The sequence below is a fragment of the Dendrobates tinctorius genome, unplaced genomic scaffold, assembly GCF_039654945.1.
Source record: "Dendrobates tinctorius isolate UK_male_01 unplaced genomic scaffold, ASM3965494v1 ptg000158l, whole genome shotgun sequence".
In the NCBI taxonomy this organism is placed as follows: domain Eukaryota; kingdom Metazoa; phylum Chordata; class Amphibia; order Anura; family Dendrobatidae; genus Dendrobates; species Dendrobates tinctorius.
Genome location: NW_027361825.1, coordinates 38,018,759 through 38,043,908, shown reverse-complemented (window position 1 = coordinate 38,043,908; position 25,150 = coordinate 38,018,759). Strand labels below are relative to the sequence as shown.

At 47.1% G+C, this 25,150-nt stretch overlaps 1 protein-coding gene across 1 annotated transcript in view; it reads right to left on the bottom strand.

Annotated features, from left to right (window-relative positions):
• The window catches only part of DHX34 (DExH-box helicase 34), a 46,434-nt gene extending 22,808 nt beyond the window's left edge, over window positions 1-23,626 (bottom strand). The window contains exons 1-9 of the mRNA XM_073549341.1: window positions 23,477-23,626; window positions 21,233-21,962; window positions 20,836-21,147; window positions 19,579-19,833; window positions 18,321-18,423; window positions 17,728-17,945; window positions 17,464-17,638; window positions 11,090-11,283; window positions 2,891-2,992 (exon numbers count right to left, since the gene is read on the bottom strand). Of these exons, the coding sequence (XP_073405442.1) occupies window positions 2,891-2,992; window positions 11,090-11,283; window positions 17,464-17,638; window positions 17,728-17,945; window positions 18,321-18,423; window positions 19,579-19,833; window positions 20,836-21,147; window positions 21,233-21,916 (2,043 nt within the window). The 5' untranslated portion in view covers window positions 21,917-21,962; window positions 23,477-23,626. The remainder of the gene's footprint in view (window positions 1-2,890; window positions 2,993-11,089; window positions 11,284-17,463; window positions 17,639-17,727; window positions 17,946-18,320; window positions 18,424-19,578; window positions 19,834-20,835; window positions 21,148-21,232; window positions 21,963-23,476) is intronic.
• Window positions 23,627-25,150: the final 1,524 nt, after the last annotated feature.

Here is a 25,150-nt window from a genome sequence, read left to right as displayed (position 1 = left end):
AAAAGCCAGAAGGAATAATAACCTGCATATCACAAAGAAGACAAAAAGTTTTTTGCATAACGAAACAAGAAAAAATGTATCAACTTAAGAAAAAAAAAAATTGCGTCTGATCATCAATGGGGGAAAATGACCCATTCTTGAACTGGATATTAGAGGGTAATTTTAATCTAGGCTAACTTGACCTCTCCTATATGTCTACACCACTGGAGAAAATCCACCTAAGAGCGGTCTCATGCGTCCAGAAAATGCCGGTACTGGAGCTATCTGTGTCCGTGTGGATACGTGGTACCTCCGTGTGCCGCATCAGGACCACACGTATGGCCGCCGGGGAAGAAGCGCTACAGAAAGCGCTGTTCCCCGGTGGCTGGTTCTGAACGCTGCTGTCTTTATTCTCTCCTGCTCTGCCAGCAACAGCGAGCAGGAGAGAAGAATGAATGAAACCCCGATGTGGGGTCCCCCCTCTGTTTGTGAACCAACCTGGCAAAACTCACAGCTGGGGGCTGCTATTTTCTGGCTGGTAAGGGGCCATTGATATTGGCCCCCCCAGCCTAAAAACAGCAACCCCCAGCTGCCCAGAAAAGGTGCAAATATTAGATGCGCCTATTCTGGAGCTTTGTCAGGTTCTTCCCACTTGCCCTATAGCGGTGGCAAGTGGGGTTACTAAGGGGTGAATGCCACCTTTCTATAGTAAGGTGGCATTAAGCCCGGGTTAGTAATGAAGATGTGTCAATAAGACACCTATCCATTACTAATCCAAGAGTTAATCAAGGGTTAATTAAACTCACAATAAGAACAAAGTATTTTAATGAAAGAATACACTACACACATTGTTTAAAGCTTTATTATACTCCTAATTCCATATTGAGCCATTGTTCTCCTGTAAAAAAAGTATAAAATAATAAACCAACAATATCCATACCTGTCCAGCAATCAATCACGTGTCCCACAGCGTAATTCATCTCATGGGCTAATCAATTTACAGGCGGAGTGCTGCTAATGTGACCACACCGACTGTAAACTATTGGGGAATGAATGGAAACAGCCAGCGCATGCTCAGTAACTAGCGGTGACGTTATCGTTCATCACTGAGACTGCGCTCTGCTTCCATTCATTCCCCAGTAGTTTACAGTCGGAGCGGCTGTATTAGCAGCGCTCCGACTGTAAACTGATTAACCCCTGAGATGGATTACGCCGTGGGACGTGACTGATCACCGGACAGGTATGGAAATTGTTGGCTTAGTATTTTATACCGGTTTTACAGGAGAGCGATGGTGTCGATATGGAATTAGGAGTATAATAAAGCTTTAAACAATGTGTGTAGTGTATTCTTTCATTAAAATGCTTCGCTCTTATTGTGTGCGCGTGTGTTTATTTAACCCTTGAATAACTCTAGGATTAGTAATGGATAGGTGTCTTATTGACACCTCTCCATTACTAATCTGGGCTTAATGTCACCTTACAACTGAAAGGTGAAATTAACCCCCTTATGATCCCACTTGCCACCGCTACAGGGCAAGTGGGAAGAACCCCATAAAGCTCCAGAATAGGGGCATCTAATAGATGCGCCTTTTCTGGGCAGCTGCTGTTTTTAAGCTGGTGGGGGGCAAGAGCAATGGCCCCTTACCAGCCTGAAAATAGCAGCCCCCAGCTAATAGTTTTGCTGAGTTGGTTCACAAACAGAGGGGGACCCCACGTCGGGTGGGTTTTCATTCATTCTTCTCTCCTGCTTGCTGTTGCCGGCAGAGCAAGAGAGGAGAATGACAGCCGCGTTCATCACCAGCGGCCGGGGAACAGCGGCTTACAGTAGTGTTTCTACCCCGGCGGCCGTCCGTGTACACGGAGGACAGTGTGAACTATTCTCGTGTGCACATGTTCAGCACTTTTGCGGACCGTGCGCTCCCACGAGCACTGATATGTCTCCGTGCTTTGCACACGGACTGTGTGTCCGTGAAAACATGCTGACATGTGCAGAGACACATTCATTTTAATGTGTCTACATGTCAGTGTCTCCGGTACGTGAGGAAACTGTCACTACACGTACCGGAGCCACTGACGTGTGAAACCGGCCTAAAGCAGTAATGCCTAGAAGGTACAGATGTGAATTATTACTGGTGAGGAGCGAATGTCCTCTGATAAGGTGTTATCTGAGCATAGAAGGAAAGTTCTGCTCCAGCTGCTATTAAAATTTTCTTTAATGAAAAACCATTAAAACATACAATGGTGAAGACTCTCCATATAACCTCACCACAACAGAGATGACAGTCTACGCGTTTCGACCAGACGGTCTTTGTCAAAGACCGTCTGGTCGAAACGCGTAGCCTGTCATCTCTGTTGTGGTGAGGTTATATGGAGAGTCTTCACCATTGTATGTTTTAATGGTTTTTCATTAAAGAAGATTTTAATAGCAGCTGGAGCAGAACTTTCCTTCTATGGTCTATGACGTTGGTCCGCACGGAGCTCCGAGTTTCTGCGCTTGATCTCTGGTGAGCTGGCTATTTCTTTCTATTTCTATTTGGACGGGTTATCTGAGCATGCTCGGGTGCTAACCGAGTGTCTTTGGCGTGCTTGAATAATATGTTTGAATCCCAGCAGCTGCAAGTCTCACGGCTGTTTGACAACCACAACACATGCAGGGATTGTCTAACAAACAGGCAATCCCTGCGTGTGCTGGGGCTGTCGACCAGCTGCGAGTCATGCAGCCGCAAGGACTCGAATATATTTTTCGAGCATGCCAAAGTCACTTGGTTAACACTCGGGCATGATAACGCCTTATCCAAGCACCTTCGCTCATCATTAATTATTACCATACCCACCAGTAGTCATGTGATAGTCAATATCGGTGGGAAAGGATGATATCTCATTGAAGGGATAAGTTTTTCCCAAGACTCACTTTGAATTGCCGCCGCAGATTCGTCATCTCATATAACCGTTGTTCTTCCAATCCCCGCCGACGACACCACTTCCTGGAGTTACTGGAACGACTGGATTTTATCTGGTTCCCAATGTGGATGGAAATAATATGAGTATTCACAGCATATAGCGTAAAGAACACACATGTAACACAATGGCCTTCTTAGCATTTCTTCGGCGTAACGCACCCGTTGGCCGTACATAGTGTAATGTCTCGCCGACACAACAGAACTTGCTGTAGAATGATAGTGTCAGCCTCTAGCTCCTCCCTTTCCATAGAATTTTATGAGCACCAACTGTCATTTCCTTTCTCAGTAATTTGAAAATCTGTCGTAACGGAAACCAAATTCTTACAGATTCTTCCCATCAATTAAGAGTGAAAGATCAGTCCAAGGGAAGACAAAAGCAGATTTCTCAGATAAGATATATTTCAAAATCACTTTTTATCATGTGTATCATCGATTTAAAAAATAAAAATTAAAACGCTGGTCACCCTTTAAGTAATTAGTGCATCCATCCCCTCTATATACATTAGTAGCCAAAATGTTTCCATTACACAAGATTTCTCAGACAGATATTAAAATCCAGATGGCAGATATCTGATAGAACAGAACATAAATCTCTTCTTGCTCGACAATTCAAAGTCTAACTATAAGCGATAAGCACGTTTTCATGTAATCTGCACTTGTTTCCTGTGTGAGAATGCCGTTAAAGCACTTGTAGTTTCCTAATCATGTGTATCAGAAAGCACAACCGTGGAGGCACAGCCAGACTTGTAACGTTCAATAAAGGATTTGCTGAATTATTGGACATGACTGTATGAGGCTTGTTTATTGCAGGGTGAGTTGTAGTTTTGAATGACACCATTCACTTTACTACATAATGTACTGGAAAATGGGAAAAAAATTCCAAGTGTGGTGAAAACAACGCATTTCCGAAATTGATTTTTACAGTGTTCATTATACAGTAAAAAGTGACCCAGAATCATGAATCTTCGTGTCAGGATGATTACAGCGATACCAAACATATATTGTGAGGCAGTGGCCCTTGTTACATGGGGTGCTGTATGTTCTTCCATGGATAGGCACAGAGGCATAGTGAGGCTTTGGGAATGCATTGCGGTCCCAGGCATAGCCGGGATTGTAATGGTGAAGCAGTGACCAATGTCACAGGTGGGGGTCGCTGTGTAGTCTCCCAAGGATATGCACGGAGGTGTATGAAGGCCATAGGTGTGCATGGCAGTCACGGGCGTAGCTGTAGCTGCAGGAAAGGGTTAGTGAGATCTGAGGAGTGAGTGAGTGCTTAGTGAGTCTCAGGTGTGTTAGGGCCTGAGTGAGGCCTGGCAACTCGCCGCGTATGCAGAGATGCAAGTCGTCCATGGTGACTGGTATCAGATGTGGACAGTCCTGTGCCCGAAGGTGAACCGGAGGTGGATGTCATGTGCCCGGAAGAAGACTGGCATGTGTAACAATTGCAAAACAGGTGGATATGGTGCCCGGCTGTGATCCGGAGGATATCCTGGATTGTGTACGGCTGTGTGAGTAAAGAGACTGTGATGCAGCGGTGCAAGACACCCACGGGAACTAGTCAGAGGAGGACTAGCGTGTGTAGTGCCTGCAACATGTAATGCTGTGTGAATAGAGTCTTGGATACGGCGCATAGACACCCACGGGAACTAGTCAGAGGAAGACTGGCGTGTTTAGTGTCTGTAAAATGAAGGATGCCGTATAATATATTCTGCAAATGGTGAAATGGATACTAAATATATGCACTGAAGTTATATGCACTTGTGTGGATTGGACTTTTGTGTGTGAAGATAACACATTAAAGAGACTTTTGTGTTTGAATTTTGTGGGTCACTGCCTCTTCACTACGTATGGTGCTACCACTGCTTTGCAATATATATTTATTTCATTAGTGAGAAAAAAAAATTAAGAAATTTGTAAAAGAAAAATAAAATAAATTAAATTTGGATTTGTTCCACCAATTCCAAGATCCATAACTAATTTCCTTTGACAGAGTTGTGTGACGGCTTGTTTTCACATGTGGCGGCGAGCTAATGTTTCTATTGATACACTTTTGAAATTCACACAATTCTAGAATTTAAATTTTTTTTCTGCATCAAAGGCATTTATAGTACTTTAAAATTTTGTTTTCTCCTTCACCTCATTGGGGGACACAGAGACTGTGGGTGTATGCTTCTGCCTCTAGGAGGCTGACAAAAAGTGATAAAAAGAGGTTAGCTCCTCCTCCGCAGTATACACCCTCACCCCTATTGCGGGCGGAAATCAGTTTTTTTGCTTAGTGTCCATGGAGGCACACGTCTGGTTTTTCTCCAGACCTTTTCTTCGTCTTTTTCCCATGAAGATGTGACAGGGGCAACGGATCCTATTGAAAGGGTCCGATTTCCCCAAACCAACAACGGGCGAGCACGTGAGAGTGTAGCCTCCACGTATCGTCTCCCATGACGTAGGACACAATGCCGGACTTAGCCCTGACCACCCCTAGGTATTGAAACCATGGGCTGTACAGAGGCACAAGACTAGTCCGTGCAGCCCCCACTGCTCCACCAATGATCAGACTGCGGTGCTGCAAGGTGGCGGACGGTCCCTCTCCTCGGAAGAGGATCATCGGAGAGAGGGTCTGGGAGGGCTCCTGGAAGTCTTCGGGCTGGAGCCCACAGCGCTAGCCATGCAGAGGATACGTCAGGCAGCAACCTGGAACGCCGCACCAGTCATTAGCGCCATGCCGCCCCCCCCCCCCCCGGAGCTAGGCCGCGGCCGGAAGTCCCGCTACAGGACCGCGCATCACTTCCACCCACCCTGCACTGGGCGACGGCCTCGGCTTCAGAGCGCGGCTAGGCCGCAAAGTGGAAATACCGCCCCTAAGCCCGTTTTCACAGGCTGGCGCGCACCGCAGATGTCGGCGCACGATTTGAAGGAAGACCCACGTTGGGGGGGCGCAGGACTGGGGTAAGTGCCCGAGAGGCCACGCTACAGGGAAAAACGAGGTGCTTCCTCCTCCCCATAGACCCAGAAGCGGACAGTAACAGCATGTCCGAGAAGGAAAAGACGCACACGTTCTTTTACGCTGCATGCATCTCTTGTCGGGCTGCGTTTCCGCGGGAGCAGAGCAAGCGTTTATGCGAAGCCTGCGATTCCGAACGCGCCCAGGAGCCCTCCCCTGCGACCGCGACCAATGTGTCAAATCCCCCGGAGTGGGCCCGATCACTGTCACAATCCATGGCGTTGCTTACGAGAGCAATAGAGTCCCTTCAAGCCCCAGATAGCCGCTCTCACTCCAGGCAGATCCGGAGGAAACAAATCCACACGGTGTCGCCCAGTCCATCCGGTGCCTTAGCATCCGTAAGCTCTGCTTCTCGGTCCCCGTCACCAGTGGTTGATAGCTAGCAGACCTCGGATTGCGACTCAGATGAGCCCCTTGACCTGGATACTCCAGAGTCACGTGAATTCACGTGAATCAGTGGACAGCCTCATAGAAGCAGTCAATCAAACCCTGTTGATTGATGATCCCGCAGCGGCTACGGGGCATAAGGTGGCATTTAAGCGAGTGAAGCGCCCGCACAGAATTTTTTCCTCTCACCCTCAGTTTGAGGACATAGTGCACCGGAATAGAGAACGTCCAGACCGGCGTTTCTCGGGTCAAAAGGCACTTGAAACAAGGTATCCGTTTGCTCCGGACCTCCGTAAAAAATGGATGGAATCCCTGATAGTGGATCCGCCGGTTTCACGCCTGGCCACTAAGACCCTGTTATCTGTCTCTAGTGTTTCCTCGATTAAGGATCCCACGGACCACCTTATTGAGAGATTAGCTCGGTCAGTATATGAGGCGTCAGGGTCTGCACTCGCTCCCTCGTTCGCAGCAACTTGGGTAACTAAGGCCATGATATCATGGTCAGAAACATTAAACAAGATCGCACAGGAACAGGATCTACCTGCAGAGATTTCGGAGGTCGCAGGTCAGATGGCGATGGCCGGAGACTATGTAATTAATGCGTCTTTGGATGCGGCCAATTGTTCGGCATTTGCTGCCGCTAATGCAATCTCTATCAGAAGAGCCCTGTGGTTGAAGACATGGAGAGCCGATTCTACTTCTAAGAAGTCCTTGACTTCCCTGCCTTATCAGTGCGGCGGCCTATTTGGGGAAAAGTTGGACCAACTTATCTCCGACTCCACAGGAGGAAAGAGCGGGTTTCTCCCTCAACAAAAAGGTCAAACCGCTTTTTCGTCACCCTTTTCAGGCACGTGTTCAGGCCTTTCGCAACCCCGGGTGGACTACAGGGCCCAATTCCGCCGCCTCAGGCCACCCCCACCCAGGATAGGGAGCGGCAGGTCTCATATAGAGCCAACCCATTAGGGAGAATGCGTGCTCAACAGGCCAGATCGAGAGGATCCAGATCCCAAACATCATCAGCCAAATGACTTGAGGCCTTTACCAGACGACACCAGCAGGGTGGGCGGCCACCTACTCTGGTTTCACCACGTCTGGGCCAACGCCTCTCACGATGCATGGGTAGAATATGTCAGATGCCTTCCAAGATGGTTTTTTCTTTCCCGGCTTCCCAGGGTAGATGCCCAGGCAAGGGCTCTATTGGGAGCCATCAAATCGCTCCAGCACAACGGAGTCATTATTCCAGTGCCGGAACACGAAAGAGCTCAGGGATTCTATTCCAACCTCTTTGCGGTTCCCAAAAAGGACGGGTCGGCCAGGCCTGTGTTGGACATGAAGCTTCTGAACAGATTCGTCAGGATCAGACATTTTCGGATGGAGTCTCCGTTCAGTCATATTCGCCATGGAGCAGGGAGAATACTTGGCCTCAATAGACATCCAAAATGCATATCTGCATATTCACATTTTTCCTCCTCATCAGAGGTTCCTACGCTTTGCCATCAACGATCAACATTTTCAGTTCGTAGCGCTACCCTTCGGGCTAGCCACGGCTCCCAGAGTGTTCACAAAGGTTATGGCAGTTGTCATGGCCATACTGCATTCTCGAGGCATAGTCATCTTGCCTTATCTGGACGACCTCTTGGTCAAAGGCCCTTCAATATGGGCATGCGAGGAAAAAGTCAGCATCACGCTGGATACTCTTGCCTGCTTAGGGTGGTTGGTCAATGCGAAGAAGTCATCCCTTGTGCCAGCTCAGAAGATCTCCTTCTTGGGAATGATTGACACTTGCCGAGGGTTGGTGATTCTCCCTCAGGTAAAGGTACTGGCTCTCCGGCAGGGAGTCCGGGCACTTCACCAACCAGTCCCTCATACCATCCGATCTGGGATGAGGATTCTAGGAAAAATGGTGGCAGCAATGGAAGCGATACCTTTCACTCAGTTCCATCTTCGCCCCCTGCAGCATGCCCTCCTGTCAGCTTGGGACAAGTGCCCTTTCACGCTCGATCGGCAGTGTCGTCTGTCCTCTCAGGTCAGACAGTCTCTCGGATGGTGGATAACCAGTTCCTCTCTGACACAGGGGAAACCATTTCCCCCAGACCATTGGCTGGTGGTGACAACCGACGCCAGTCTCCTCGGCTGGGGAGCGGTGTTTGATCACCACACAACCCAGGGATGGTGGCCGCCACAGGAGGCACGCCTCCCGAACAATTTATTGGAGATACGAGCAATTCGGCTGGCACTCCAGAAGTTTCATCACCTCCTAGCAGGCCGCCCTGTCCGAACTCAATCGGACAATGCCACGGCGGTGGCTTACATACATCACCAAGGGGGCACTCGCAGCAGAGCAACCATGCGCGAGGTAGGGCATGTTCTTCAGTGGGCTGAAGCAAACCACTCGGTGATTTCAGCAGTTCACATCCCGGGAGTGGAAAACTGGGCAGCAGACTTTCTCAGCCGGGAGGGTCTTGCGTCCGGAGAGTGGTCTCTATATCCCCAAGTCTTCCAGAAGATTTGTCAGCAGTGGGGAACACCGGATGTGGACCTGATGGCTTCCAGAGTGAACGCTAAGGTGCCCACAAATGTCGCTTGGGCCAGGGACCCGCAGGCAATCTCGGTGGATGCGTTGGCTCTGCCATGGAACCAGTTTTGCCTCCCGTATCTCTTTCCCCCGCTGCCACTACTTCCGGCCCCAGATTGGCCCCGTCGAGCGTGGAACGCAGATCTAATGCTGCTACTCGCCGACGTCCCTTGGCGTCTACCAGAGCGCCCGGATCTACTTTCTCAAGGGCCGATTTGCCACCCGAACTCAGGGGCCATGTGTTTGACGGCGTGGCCGTTGAATCTTGGATTCTAACCCAGGGAGGGTTCGGGAGCAAGGTGGTCGCTACAATGATTAGCGCCCGGAAGCCTGCTTCAGCACGAGTTTACCACCACACCTGGAAGGTGTTCTTCGCTTGGTGTCGAGGCCGTGGTGTTTCTCCGCTGAGATTCTCGATCCCGAACATCTTGGCTTTTCTCCAGTCGGGCCTAGACTCAGGCTTGGCCCCTGAGTTCCCTCAGGAGACAAATATCGGCCTTATCCGTTTTGTTCCAGCGCAGAATTGCTACCAATTTGCAGGTGAAGACTTTTATCAAGGGAGTCTCCCATTTGGTACCTCCCTATAGGGCGCCTATGGACGCCTGGGACCTTAACCTGGTACTAAGTGTTCTGCAGGAAGCTCCATTTGAACCACTGCAGGATGTGTCTTTGAGGTACCTTTCCTGGAAAGTGGTGTTCCTGGTGGCCATCACTTCTATCAGGCGGGCCTCGGAGCTGGCGGCCCTATCCTGCCGAGCTCTGTTCCTCACTTTCCATAAGGATAAGGTGGTGCTCAGACCAGCCCCTCCTTTTCTCCCAAAGGTCGTGTCCTCATTTCACATTAATGAGGATGTTGTCTTGCCTTCTTTTTGTCCAGCACCGGTGCACCGTGTGGAAAAGGCTCTTCACACGTTAGACCTGGTAAGAGCCCTCCGGAGGTACGTGTCGAGGACAGCGTCCTTTCGTCAGACGGACACGCTGTTCGTGCTCCCCGAAGGGCGCAGGAAGGGACTCGCTGCCTCAAAATCGACCATAGCCAGATGGATTCGTTTGACTATTCAGGAGTCCTACCGCATTAGAGGTACGCCGATTTCAGCAGGGATCGGAGCGCATTCTACTCGAGCTGTGGGCGCCTCTTGGGTGCTTTGGCATGAAGCTTCGATGGAACAAGTTTACAAGGCAGCAACCTGGTCCAGCCTGCACACATTTGCCAAACATTACAATATCCATACTCAGGCCTCAGCGGATGCGAGCCTGGGTAGAAGGATTCTCCAAGCAGCGGTGGTACACCTTTAAACAAGAGGTGCATGTAGCTTGGATTGGTGAGTCAATCTCCCACCCAGGGACTGCTTTTGGACGTCCCACAGTCTCTGTGTCCCCCAATGAGGCGAAGGAGAAACATGGATTTTTGTGAGACCTCACCGTAAAATCCTTTTTTCCGAGATGCTCATTGGGAAACACAGCACCCACCCTATTAGCCAGTTGGCTCTTGTTTTGTTTAAATTAATATATGTTTACTTATTTGATATAGGGGTGGTGTTTTTCGATAGACATGTTGTATCTGTATTAAGGCTGATTTTGTTGTCCTCCTACTGCTTTGGCACCAAACTGATTTCCGCCGGCAATAGGGGCGAGAGTGTATACTGCGGAGGAGGAGGTAACCTCTTTTTTTCACTTAGTGTCAGCCTCCTAGCGGCAGAAGCATACACCCACAGTCTCTGTGTCCCCCAATGAGCGTCTCGGAGAAAAGGATTTTACGGTGAGTTCTCATAAAAATCCATGTATCTTTTGGTTCTGTTTAATTTTTTTTTTTACTTTTTTTTCACTTTACTTTTTAGTAGGATGATGGAAGGATCGACGGAAGGCTAGATAAAAAGCTAGCTGGATGGATGGACAGAAGGTTTGCCTATTCCTCCCACTGCGACGTAATTGAAGATGGCAGCCAAGGACTCGCTGAAGCCAGTACCCTTTATAATCCTATGAAACACCCCTGTATGGAATTAGATTACACAACCAACTCTTATAACATGCAAAAACTTAGTTCCCAATGTTCTATATTTGATATCTTGGCTAAGAATTACTGTGAAAAATGTTTTATTTTCATACATACAGTACTATATCAGGTGTGAATTTAGTCATTAAGATTTCCCTTTTTCAGGACCACCTACAGGTTACCCTCAGCCTTCTCACCTGGATCCACTCATTGAAGACATTGAGCAAAGTGAAGGGGTCTCCATGGTCGCTCTCTAAAGGTTTCCTTGCTGTGGAGCTCTCTGGGTTGTTAGTGGCGCTCCGGACAAATGGCGACTGCACACTAAGGGCCGCTGCAACAGTCAACATTGGCTCCACCAGGCTGAATAACGACCCTAATATCAGCATCTTTCCTACATAGGAAAACAATAAATCAATTAAAGTTTGTGTCAGGAATGAATCAAAGTCATTGCAGTTTAGTACGTAAAAAAAAAAAACTTAGAAGGGTTGTCCGGGATCAGAAAAATAGGGATGTTTGTGTGGGATCAGAAAAATAGGGATGTTTGTGTGTACTCACCATAAAATGCTTTTCTCCGAGCCAATCATTGGGGACACAGACAGTGGTTGTTATGCTGCTTGCTACTAGGAGGACACTAAGTGAACACAGAAAAATTAACTCCTCTGCAGTATACATCCTCTCGCTGGCTGAGATTTCCCCAGTTCGGTGAAAAAGCAGTAGGAGCATTAAACACATAACAGTAACTATGTCAAAACCTAACAACGATACGTAAGCCAATAGGCTAAACAGGCCGGGTGCTGTGTCCCCCAATGATTGGCTTAGAGAAAAGGATTTTACGGTGAGTACACACAAAAATCCCTATTTCTCCTACACCTCATTGAGGGACACAGGACCATGGGACGTCCTAAAGCAGTCCCTGGGTGGGGAGCATACAACTGCTAATACCCAATGTACCACAGGCTTAACGCTGTGGTACTGCTGATTGCAGGATGCGTCTGCCAAGAGCTGCATCCGCAGAGGCCTGATAATGAATTTGGTAATGTTTTGTAAAGGTATGCAGACTGGACCAAGTCGCAGCCTTGCAGACCTGTTCTGCCGTCGCCTCGTGCTGGAATAGACGTGCCCGACACTGTAGGATTCCTGAATAGCCAAGCAAATCCACCTGGCTAGCTTGGCTTTTGAAGCGGCTAGACCCTTCCTATGACCCTATGGAAGTACGAACAGGGCATCTGACTTGCGGAAGGAGCCGTCCGCGAGATGTACCGTCTAAGAGCCCTAACCACATCAAGGGTGTGGAGGGCCTTCTCAATGCGATGAACTGGTGCCGGACAGAAGGAAGGCCAAACAATTTCCTCATTGAGATGGAAGGAGGAAGACATGACTTTGGGCAGGAAAGACAGGGATGTTCTCGGAACTGCCTTCTCCTGATGAAAATTCAAGAACGGAGGACGGCAGGACAGGGCGCCAATTCCGAAACTCGTCTGACTGATGTAATTGCCACTAGAAAGACCACCTTCCAAGAGAGAATAGTAAGTGGTACGTCCTGCAGTGGTTCGAAAGGGGCCTCCTGTAAGGCTCCGAGAACCAAGTTAAGGTCCCATGATTCCAATGGCCTTTTATAGGGAGGCGACACATGGGAAACTCCCTGAATGAATGTCTTCACCTGCAATTTGGTGGCAATTTTTCGTTGGAATAGAACTGACAAGGCTGAAATATGGCCCTTGAGCGAGCTAAGCTCGAGACCAGACTCTAATCTGGATTGTAGGAATTACAATATGGAAGGAATGGAGAACACCAGAGGGGATCGTCCATGGTCCTTGCACCACGAGAAGAAGGTTTTCCAGGTGCGGTGATAAATGCGCATGGACACGGGCTTCCTAGCACTAATAATGGTGGAGATCACCTTGTGAGAGAAATCAGCCTGTGCTAAAATCCAAGATTCAATGGGCACGCCGTCAAAGACAAGGCCCCGGAGTTCTGGTGGTAAATCGGGCCCTGTGAAAGTAGATCCATGCGATCTGGAAGTCGCCAGGGAACGTCAGCGACCAGTTGTACTAGTTCTGCATACCATGCCTGGCGTGGCCAATCTGGCACGACTAGGATCACTGGTACTCCCTCTGCTCTGATTTTCTTGATGACCCTTGGGAGCAAGGGAAGAGGGGGAAAAATGTACGGGAGCCGGAACCGGTGCCACGGCAGAACTAGGGCGTCCTCTCCGATGGCGCGTGGATCGCGTGATCGGGCAATGAATCGAGGAACCTTGTTGTTTAGTCTTGAGGTCAGGCCATGAGATCCACATCCGGAGTCCCCTAGCGATGGCAAATCTGCAGAAAAACGTCCGGATGAAGAGACCACTCTACCTAGGCAAGGCCTTGGCGACTGAGAAAATCTGCTGCCCAATTGTCTACCCCCGGGATGTGGATTGCTGAGATGGGCGAATGGTTGGCCTCGGCCCAATGGAGGATATGACTCACTTCGTGCTTTGCCATCCTGCTCCGAGTACCCCCCTGACGGTTGATATACGCCACAGCCGTGGCGTTGTCGGATTGGATCCTGATGGGATGACCTGCGAGATGGTGGAAACTGAGTAGGGTTAGTCTGGTTGCTCGTATCTTCAAGATATTGATGGGATGACGTGACTCTCGAGTTGACCAGCGACCCTGTGCCGTGTGGTGATGAAAAACCGCACCCCAGCTCAGAAGACTTGCGTCGGTGGTCACCACCGACCATCGTACTGGGAGAAATGACTTTCCCTGATTCAGGGAGGATTTCAGTGTCCACCACTTGAGGGTTTGTCTGACTCGCAGGGACAGAAGGAACCGACGGTCCAGGGAGAATGGGTTCTTGTCCCAAGTCAACAGCAACGCATGATATAAAGGGCGGAGATGGAACTGTGCGAATGGGACCGCTTCCATCGCTGCTACCATCCTTCCGAGAACTCTCATGCTGAAACGTATGGCATGAGAAACAGGTCGGGAAAGAGTCCGCGCTCCCTGTTGTAAGGCTCGTGCTTTGTCTGGAGCGAGAATGACCAACCCGCGGGAAGTGTCCAAGATCATTCCCAAAAAGGAAATCTGTTGAGCCGATGTTGGAGAGCACTTCTCGAAGTTTATCTTCCAACCCAGGCGAGAAAGTGTATTTACTGTGATATCTACGGATTCCACGCAGGCTGGAAGGGACGGACCCTTGATTAGTAGGTCGTCCAGATACGGCACTACCACCACTCCCCGAGCGTGAAGAATGGCCATGAGAGCCGCCATGACCTTGGTAAAGACTATGGGAGCGGTGGAGAGTCCGAAAGGCAAGGCAACGAACTGGAAGTGGTCCTCGCGAATTGCAAAGCGCAGGAACTGCTGGTTGGACAGACAAATTGGGATGTGAAGGTAAGCATCCTTGATATCGATGGATGCTAGGAACTCTCCTTTTTCCATGGACGGAGAGATTCCATTCGGAATCGCCGTACCTTAACAAACTGATTTAACAGCTTGAGGTCCAGTATGGGTCGCATCGTTCCGTCCTTCTTTGGAACCACAAAAAGGTTTGAATAAAAACCCTTGACCCTTTCGTCTTGAGGGACCGGAATGATGACTCCGTCCCTTTGCAGCACATGAACAGCCCGAAGGAAGGCTGTTGTCTTTGTCTTGGGAGGTGAGGACCGGAAGAAACGTGTCGGAGGGGGGGGATTCTATTTTGTGTCCGGAGGACACCAGCTCCCTGACCCACTCGTCGTGGACAACCGTGAGCCAGGTGTGACTGAATGAAAGTAGATGACCACCTACTTTGTCGGTGTCCGCCGGATACCGCAACAAGTCATTGTGTAGAGGATCTATGGGATCTGGCTCCCATAGATCCAGATGCCCTTGGCCTGGGTTTCCAAGAGCAGTCAGGTCTGTATGAGACATGGGAACCTCTGTCTCCACGCGGGGACCGACCTGATCCAGAAGAGAAGGTTGTGGAGGACCAACTGGAATTGTTGCGAAAAGGCCGAAAACGAGTCGGCTGTTGATTCCGAAATGGCCGGACAGCCCTTTGTTGGGGAAGGAATTTACTCTTCCCCCCGGTAGTGTCAGAAATGAGCTGGTCCACTTTCTCTCCAAACAGGCGACCAGTTTGATAAGGCAGAGAAGTCAACGATCTTTTGGAGGTGGAATCTGCCCGCCAGTCGCGGAACCATAGGGCCCTTCTAATGGAGACTGCATTTGCAGCTGCCTGTGCAGTGCAATTGGCGGCATCTAAAGAAGCATCCACCACAAATTCTCCTGCGTGATCTATCTGCCTGGCGACGCTGACTGCCTCCGGAGGAAGATTGCTATTCTGGATGGCAGTAACTAACACATCTGCCCAAGCGGCCATAGCCTTAGCCACCTAAGTCGCCGCGAAAGATGGAAAAAGTGCAGCTCCCGAAGCTTCAAAGACTGAGCGAGGAAGGTAGTCAATCTGACGATCATAGGGGTTTTTGACTGAAGAACCTTCAGAAACGGATAGGAGCGTTTTGGAAGCAAGATGCGATATAGGAGGATCCACAGAAGGGGACTGTAACCAATCCTTCATTAGGTCTGGAGCAAAAGGGTATTTAGCCTCAATAGGCTTTTCACCTGAGAACCGTTTATGTGGCCGCTCCCTATGTCTCTGGACAATGCTCTTAAACTCTGAATGGCTGGCAAAAACCCTGCGCACATGTTTATACTTTTTAAAAGAAACAACGTGTTCTGGAGCGGGAGTATTCTCCTCATCCAACTTCAGAATCCTGTTGACTGATTCTATGAGAATCAAGCGCTTCAAGCGATTCTTGATCATTTGGGGGATTCTGAGGTACTGACGTGTCAGACTCGTATGCAGAGTCGTGTTCGCTGCGAACATTAGGAGAGGGAGAGCCAGAGCCAGAGCTTGCAGATGCCAAAGCGCAGGCGTGACCGGGGGAAGCGTCACGGGTCCGCTTTCTAGATACCTGTCCATCCCTGGAACGAGTACGTCCCCTGATGGTGGACAGTTCCCGGCCGTCGCCAGAGCCCTCCTCGGTCGGCGAAGGCGCGTTCTGACTTAAAGAGGATTCCCGGAGGGAGTCTATAGCCTTGGTCAGTGACTCCACAGACCGTGACAGGGATGCAGCCTACTCAGGGGGACTAAATACGGGGAGGCCCGGTGGCAGATGCCGTTCTAGCACAAGCCGGGTCACAATCCATGCATAACGGATTAGTTTGGGCACTGGGCAAGGCAGTCTTGCAAGTGGCACAAGAGGTAAAGAACGCAGTGTGCTTTTTAGTAGCCCTTTTGGCTTCCTTAGATTGAGACATAGTGCCCCTGAAAGTGTTACAGGCAGAGCCTGGGCTGCAGATCAGGTGAGTGCAAAGAAGGGGTTAAGCTTTCTTGCTAAGGCAGAAGCAGCTTACCCACGGTCCTGATGCTGTGTCCCCAGGAGAAATAACGGTGGCCCTGCAGCGTTGACAGGTGCTGTCAGTCAGTGCGCGCCCCCCGCAGCCGTCCCAGAGCAGGCTGAGGTAAATAATATGGCCCCCGAGACTAACAGGGCGCTTCTCGTTCAGAGCGAGAAGCCCCAAGGACGTGGGCGGCGGCGCTAAACGGTGGGCGGCGCTATGTAAATTGTGGCCTAGTACGGACGAAAAGCCGGGGACTAAATTTCTGGCCAACCTGAGCGCCGGGTGAAGGGGAGAACGGGGGGCCGCGACGGGGTGCCTAAGTACCGCCGCTGACACTAGGTCAGCGCTTCTCCAAGGGACCAGGACCCGACCCCATGCCTCCAATCCGGTGCTCACGCAGGCTGCGCTGGCCAGGACCCAGCCTGCAGATCTCATCCTCCCAGGCAATGCAGCAGAGCCGGAGGGGTTCTTAAAGGGGTATACCTCAATCGATCCTCCCTATAGGCAGGGGGATGGAGAGGCCATGGGGCTGATTTAGGGCATCCGAAGCGCTCCTCAAGTCTTCTCCGTGCACTCTGTGTGCTCCATGCGCTTGCCCTTTTATCCGTGCGGGGAGTTTCGGGACTGTGAAGGAACCGTGGCCCAGAGGACTCAGGTATGCCCCAGTCGTCGCAGGAGAGGGTACGGGGAGGTATACTCCGCGATCTTGCCTGTTGTTGGTTCGGGGGAGAGCGGACCCTTGAAAGGAACCGTCGCCCCCTTCATTCCGTTAATTAAAAAATGAAAATTTACAGAATTTCAACTCAAAAATTGAAAATAAAAACGATGGGGTCTGAAACCAGAGCCAAGTGCCTCCTACAGACACTAAGCAAGAACTGGGGAAATCTCAGCCAGCGAGAGGGTGTATACTGCAGAGGAGGAGTTAACATTTTCTGTGTTCACTTGGTGTCCTGCTAGTGGCAAGCAGCATAACACCCATGGTCCTGTGTAACCCAATGAGGCGTAGGAGAAATGTGTCTGCTCTTTTTCCGGAATCAGCAAATTTCTTGTACATGAGTTTTGTCTGATATTGCAGCTCAGTCCCGGTTGCATTAAATTAAGATGAGCTGCAATACCAGTCATTGCCTATAAACAAGTGTGGCACTGTTTCTGGAAAAAAATAAACTTGGGCAAATTACTTTAATTGTAGGTCTTACCAATAACAACATCCACTGGTAGCTGTGCCAGCAGATTTCCAATAGGTGTGACTTCTTCACTTCCATCAAGCGCACCCTGGTCTCGCAAGTAAAAAATGGCAGTCTCAATGCTTGACATTGGGGGCTGCTCTATGAAAGGAAAGGTGCGCGGATCTCCTAAACCCATGCTCTTCATCTGTCAGTGACACAAATACACAGTTCTTAGTTATGTTATAATAAGAGATAAAAAACATTTCTGCAGAAATAACAAAATAACGCATGTACCTGCAAAACTAATGCATCCAAAGCCACACGCTGAATCTCCGGCACTGGGTACGGCGCAAAAGCATCATAGTCAGATTCTGCATAGAGGCGATAACACACCCCGGGGCCAGTCCTACCAGCACGACCTTTCCTCTGCTCGGCACTCGCACGACTAATCCAAAATTCCTGCAGTCGCTGCATCTTTGCTTTGGGGTCAAAACTCATCTCTTTGACTTTTCCTGCAGTGAGGGCACAGAACATTAGTTTAGTGGTGATGGTGCTGGGGAAATGCGAAGTGGAGGACTTAGATCGTAATATCACTATCCTTCCTAGTAGTAATGAGCGAATGTGCGCGGATAAGGTGTTATCATGCTTGGGTGCTAACGAGTGACTTCGGCATATTCGAAAAAAATCCATGCATGTGTTGCTGCTGTTGAACAATTGTGAGACATGCAGCCGTGGGGATTTGAACATATTTTTCGAGTACGCCAAAGACACTTGGTTAGCACCCGAGCATGCTCAGATAACACCTTATCATAGCATGTTCACTCATCACTACTTCCTAGGAAAGCAGTTTACTTGTAGAAAAGAGGATTGTAGCGCAAACTCCTTACCAGAGTCAAGCACAAATCTGACGCCATCAATAGTCACGGAGGTTTCGGCAATGTTGGTGGCGATTATACATTTCCGGACACCTGGTGGAGCCAAGTCAAATACCTGCATTATGGGTATAAATGGGGAGTAATCAAAGAAAGTTTGCCATAAATGGGCACAAATGCTTAATTAATAAGGTTTTTTAAGCCATTTTTAAATTTGGGTTGACAGAAACAATGCGATTGCAAAGGTGGCCTAACCATAAAGCCCCATATATATTCGATCCATTTTTAGGGAAAGGGTTGCAGATAAAACACAAACAAGTGGTAGACTGTGAGCCTTTCCATGTGACCATCTTTTTTTTGGTGGACTCGCAGTTTGAAAAATAATTTTAATACGATTTACAGATCAAAATCACTTATACCGTCCCATGGGTGATAAAAACTGACACAGATGAAAATCAGACCCGGCAGAATGGTGAAAATTGATCTGCATTTTTTTTGCATACAAGAAAACTGATGCGTGAATGAGGTCTAAGAGCAAGTCCATATAGAGCATAAAACAATCATTACAAGGGATGTCCACTTCTCGGACAACCCCTTTTCAATCACTATACTTCCATCTTGCAAAATATCAATGCCTACACTCACCTCTGGTGTCGGCATTGTCCCAGCGGTATCGCCATTGGCTATCCCGGGGATTGCGTGACATTGTTATGTCACGCAATCCCAGCGGCTGCTCTGACATCCTCAGGATGTATGTAATTTGTCTGAAGGTGGGGTAAATTAAGCAGCTGCTGATTGGCCACAGGGATAGTGTGACATTGTTGTCCCAGAACTAGCGCCGACACAGGTGGAACGGCACCAGCACCAGAGGCAAGTATAGATGTAGTTATTTTCCAAGAGGGAAGCATAGGGATTGAGAAGGGGTTGCCTAAGTAGTGAACATCTCCTTTAACAGCTTTACATGCAGGTTCTGTTGTGGATTTTACCCTTTCAATGCATAAATAAAAATCTGCACCAAAAAATTGACGCATCTCATGAAAATGTACGTGTGAATATTTTCCGACAAGAAAATCTCATCCACTTTGCTGCTCTCAAATCCATAAGAAAAATCTGCAGCGTTTGCACTATGTGTGAACACACCCTTAAAGTCTGCCTGTATTTAACCTGCAGGGCAGTCTTCGGATCTTTATATAAGAGAATCATATCACATATTTGCAGAGAGAGTTGAGATGCACCATGAAATACTACAAGAAACCCTTCTCAGAAAACTCACCTTATCCTGTTCGGCGATGGACAGGGTGCTGTGCAACGGAAGTACAATCCAGCGCTGGGTATGGGTGGCGTATATCTGTACTGCTTCCTGCACGCTACTGATTTCTGTCACCCCACTGAGAAAGATGAGCAAATCTCCGCGCTCATCCACTGGATACTTGTGATCAATGCCTTGTAGCACACGGAGGTAAGGTCTGGGGTCCATCTTCTCGGACTTTGATGCTTTTTCCTCCTGGGGGATTGGCTGGTAGATTACCTAGGACACGAAATTCAGTAAGACCACTAAGTATCTGGAATTTTGCATAACATACATTTGTATAAAAGAGCTTTCCAATCTTAGACATTTATGTACACCCCTAGGATATGCAATTAACGCCTTAAAGATGCAGCCATTTTTCATTTTTTTTGCGTTTTTTGCTTTTCCTCCCCTTTTTCCTAGCTTTTCTATTTTTCCTCTAACATAGGTGTATCAGGACTTGTTTTTTACAGAACGAATTGTAGTTTTAAATATAAAAATGCACCAAAAAGTGGGGGAAACAATTTCACGAGCAGTGAAATGGTACAAAAAAAATGCTATGCTGAAACTGATTTTTGAGTGTCTTTGTAAAGGCAATCATTGTGCGGTAATAATGAACGTAGCGGTATAATTCATCCAGTAAGGACAATCTCAGCTATACCGAATTTATCTGCTTTTTATCATTTATTTTTTTAGTGATGAAAAAAAAAATGTGACGTTTGTGAAATAAAAAAAGAAAATTGATTTCACCAATTTCTAAGACCTTTAACTACTTTGTTTTTCTGTCATTGGAGTTGTCTGAGAGCATGTAATTTGCAAGCCGAGTTATAATTTTATAAGCCCCATTTTGAGGTATCAACAACATTTAATCACAATCTATTGCATTTTTTGTTGTAACTGACAAATGGTAATTCTGGTATTTTTATCTCCTTTTTTCATCACCATGTTTAACGCGATCATTGCTTATAGGTAGCTGCTTGCTGTATTTCTTGTCTGAGGAGCTCTCCATTCACTTCTACGTAAGATAACTGAACAAGTATGCATGGCTGTTTACATGACTTCCATAAAAGTGAATTCACTTCCATTCATTCATTGCATAGGTATGGCAGAAACCTCACCGGACAGGATGAGGGTCAGGGCATGGGTTTTAAGAGGTGGGGCCTACATCTATCACATACATATGGCACATACGAGGATAAGTCATACATGTCTATGATTAGAATATCGCTTTAAGTCTTCTACCTGTATAGGAAAAAGTCTCCCTGGGACTTGTAGGACTGGAGCCTGGTCAAAGTATCCAGAGAAGAGCTTAATGTTTATGGTGGCCGACATGAGAATGACCTTCAAATCTGACCGTAAAGCAAGAAGCTGACGCAAGACTCCCAGCAGGAAGTCGCTGTGAAGATGTCGTTCGTGCACTTCATCCACTATAAGGACATGGTACTGAGGAACCTCTGGATCTCTCTGAATCTGACGAAGTAACAGACCTTCTGTCAGAAACACTATTTTTGTGGCTGGAGAACGGCTGCTCTCGAAGCGGATCTGATACCCAACCTAATGGATGATAGCAATGAAAATATTAGCATTATGTTCTACATTGCTTTGCTATTGTTGTCTAAGTATGAAAATTAGATCTTACCTTAGATCCATACTGGTTGAGGCTCTCAAACCCAACTCTCTTAGCTAATGAAATACAAGCAATTCTACGTGGCTGGGTACAAGCTATATGCCCAAAACCTGCTGCCAACAGGTACTGAGGAACCTGTGTAGACTTTCCACACCCGGTGTCTCCTGCAACCACCACAACCTGATGAGCTCTCACCATCTGGACTATTTTTTGTCTGTACTGGAAGATGGGCAAGCTTGACCTCTCCTTCCGAAGCTTGGCCAACTTTCCGAAACTCTGCCTCTGGCTGAAGTCCAGGTAGTGAAGAATGGCTTTTTTAAATTCATGCAGCTTCTCTTTGGGCGCACCACTGACATGTCTAGATTTATGTCCCTTGTCCTGATGTCCCTGCAGAACTTTTTCAATATCCCTACTCAGAACAATGGTCTGGTTGATTCGATATCTTGCATCATACTCCTTGGGAAGGTCCATAAGCTCATGTCTTTGTCCTTCATGATGGCTCGGTTCATTTGTTTTACGCTTTTGTTTTTGAAGACTTTGAAATCTTTGGAAACGTTCGAAAAATGACCAAAATTCTTTACTCTCTTCTGAATTAGCTTTGATGTAGCCACGAGGATCAAAGAATAGCTCCTCTAGAAGAGTACGATTCTGGGGGTTAGCCCAGTCCCACTGATCATTTCTTTGGTCCCTCTCCATGAGGCCAAATCATCTCATCCAGGCTAGGAAATTATTAGGCCATGCCCTAAAAAAGTAAATAATAAAATACAGTGGTGGTTGTTTTAAAAGTATACACACAAAAAAGGACTCGAAATTTTCTATATAGAGACACTAGGATCCAAGTGTATGCCCCAGTTTCCAACATTCACGTTCCAAGTGCAGATCGTCATGTATTAAGCAGCCATGGTTCTCCTGAACTCAACAGCCTCATGTATGCCTATGATACTGCTAAGTTCAGGGGAGGAGACCTGCGATTAATATGAAAAAAATGTTCCATACTCGAACCGCGAATGTCAGATGGGAGAAGTCAGTCTAACTTATACACAAAAAAATATCAAGAGAACAAATAGTCTCTCTTTTTTTATTTTCTCTCTGCATTTTTACAACAGCTAGACCTTTCTAGAGCGTGCAACTTTTTTTGTAGAAATTATAATCTTAAATATGTCATAATTCATATTTGGGTGTTACACTGAATATCTTGGGCATGCTCGAATAATATGTTCGAGTCTCGCGGCTGTTAGACAGGCGCAACACATGCAGGGATTTTCTAACAAACAGCCAATTCCTGCATGTGTTTTAGCTGTCTAACAGCCACAAGACACGCAGCCACAGGGACTCGAACATATTATTCAAGCACACCAATGACACTTGGAAAGCACCGGAGCATGCTGGGATATGTTATCCGAGCACTTGGCTCATCACTACTAGTTATGTTTGAAAAGCCATTCAGGGACTTTAGGGAGGGGACATGGCTAAATCTGAGGAGCTCCTTGCTGGCTCCTCTCCACCCCTGTTGATTGACAGGATTCTCACATGTATACATAGGAAGAGACCTGGGGCTACACAGGACTAGTCTCTTTGATCCCTATAGTTTCCTGCCGGATCTTATAGCTTTATGAAACGTTTCAGAGAAATACACAGATGGCTGCTATCAGGCAGCCAGGCTCTCACTCATGCTACCCGAACCACAGACAGCATGACTGCAGAGACAGATTCTCTTTAAATGTTGGCATAGGTACTAAAAACTGGTAAATGGCATAAAGAATTGATAAATTTGGCTTAAGCATTTACAACAATAAAATATCACTAAAATTTGGGTGCAAACGCGATGATAAAGGTTCCCCAGTGAAGTGAGTATCCACTAGCCTGTGCCTTTATTTTATGATCAGTGGGGGTCTGCACCTGTGCCCATTCCCTTGGATAGTTCTGCGCTGCAGACCCGAGTGCCTGCAAAAATCATAACATCAACTGTGCAGCCCCCTCATTCTCGAGACAGCGCTCATAGTGAATGCTGCACTAAATGCAGAACAGCACTGCAAGATGGTGCAAAATATGGTTGCAATGCAGGTAGACGTGCAAATAGATACAGGCAGGTCACTAAGAGGTTAATCAGATACATGTCACTACTTCTGAAAGGACTTGCTTGGCTATATCATAAAATTCACTACGACTAGACCAGATTATCATCTGCACAGAGTGCAGCATCTGACAGAAAGTCCTGCAAACACTAAACTCCGCTTCCTGCATCATATTATTTACCTGTGCACGTGCAATCTTCCGAGCTCTCACATACTTCCGGGTTTGCGTTCCACGGATTAGTCTTCCAAAGCGAGGCTTGGATAATCCGGTCATTTGCCCATTGCGCTCTGGGTGCGTTTGCAACCACTAACGACCAGAAACACGTTAGCGAGCTTTGGTTCCGGATTCCTTATTGGACGTGTCTGCTAACTGGGAATGGAGAAAATGTATGAAAAATGTTTAGTTCTTTTTGGGGGGCGATTTTCCCATGTAAAGTATGTTTTATTATTGGCATTGCTCAACAGGAAACGTTGTGCTGCATGTATTACACCCCTGATGGTTAGTTTATTAATCTATGAGCTACCTTGTACTTCTTGGATGTTCACAATATACAAGGAGCGCTTCCTTTTTATGGGCTAATGTTTTAATGCTCATTTGAATTTACACTATACCCCTATTATTACCCTGTAAGGCTATAATCACACAGAGGGGGTTTTTAGGAGATTTTTTTGAGCGTAACCATATGAAAGAAAAAAAATGCCTCAAAAATCGCTGAAGAGGTTTTCAAATACGCAGGATAGGAACAAAAATGAGGGACCTTTCCCGTTTTTAAAGTGGTTTTCTAGTGTAATCCACTTCAAACTAGGAAAGTAGGCAATGTCAGGAAAAAGAATGCTTAAAAGGAACTCTTCAAAGCTATGTGCACACAGTCCTTTTTGCTGAGTTTTCAGAGCAGAAACTAAGCAGATCCCCCAAGTTTTCGGTGAGGATTTGGAAAGTTTCTGTTCTGCTTCGAAACCTCCTCAAAAAAAGTGTGTGTGCATAGTCCAAACCTCCCAAAAAAAGTTTCTGAACAATGTCAAGCCATTAAAAAAAAGCCTCAATAATACTACTCCCAACCTCCTTTAAAAAGTCTCAAAGATTCTTCAAAACCGCTCTTTACCAAAAAAAAAAAAAATGACCTCAAAAAGTGGCTCAACAACTTTTCCAAACCACTTGAAACGTCTCAAAAACTCTTAAAAGCCACTTCATACCTTATGAAAAAATATTGCTTCAAACCTCCTTAAAATCACCTCAAAAATTCTTCAAAACTGCTTCAAACCGCAAAAGACACATCAAAATATCTTTAAAACCCCTTCATACCTCCTCAAAAAAAGCTTCATAACCTTTTAATATCACTTAAAAAAAAATTTGAAATCCTTTTAAACCTCTTCAAAAAACACATTAAACGTTTCTCAAAACCACTTCGAACCTCTTCATCACCACTTCAAACCTCCTGAAAAATTTGTTTAACCCCTTCACCCCCAAGGGTGGTTTGCACGTTCATGACCGGGCCAATTTTTACAATTCTGACCACTGTACCTTTATGAGGTCATAACTCTGGAACGCTTCCATTGATCCCGGTGATTCTGACATTGTTTTCTCGTGACATATTGTACTTCATATTAGTGGTAAAATTTAATTCAAATAACTTGCGTTTATTTGTGAAAAAAATGGAAATTTGGCAAAAATTTTGAAAATTTCGCAATTTTCCAACTTTGAATTTTTATGCCCTTAAATCACAGAGATACGGCACACAAAAAACTTGATAAGTAACATTTCCCACATGTTTACTTTACATCAGCACAATTTTGGAACCAAAATTTTTTTTTGTTAGGAAGTTATAAGGGTTAAAAGTTGACCAGCGATTTCTCA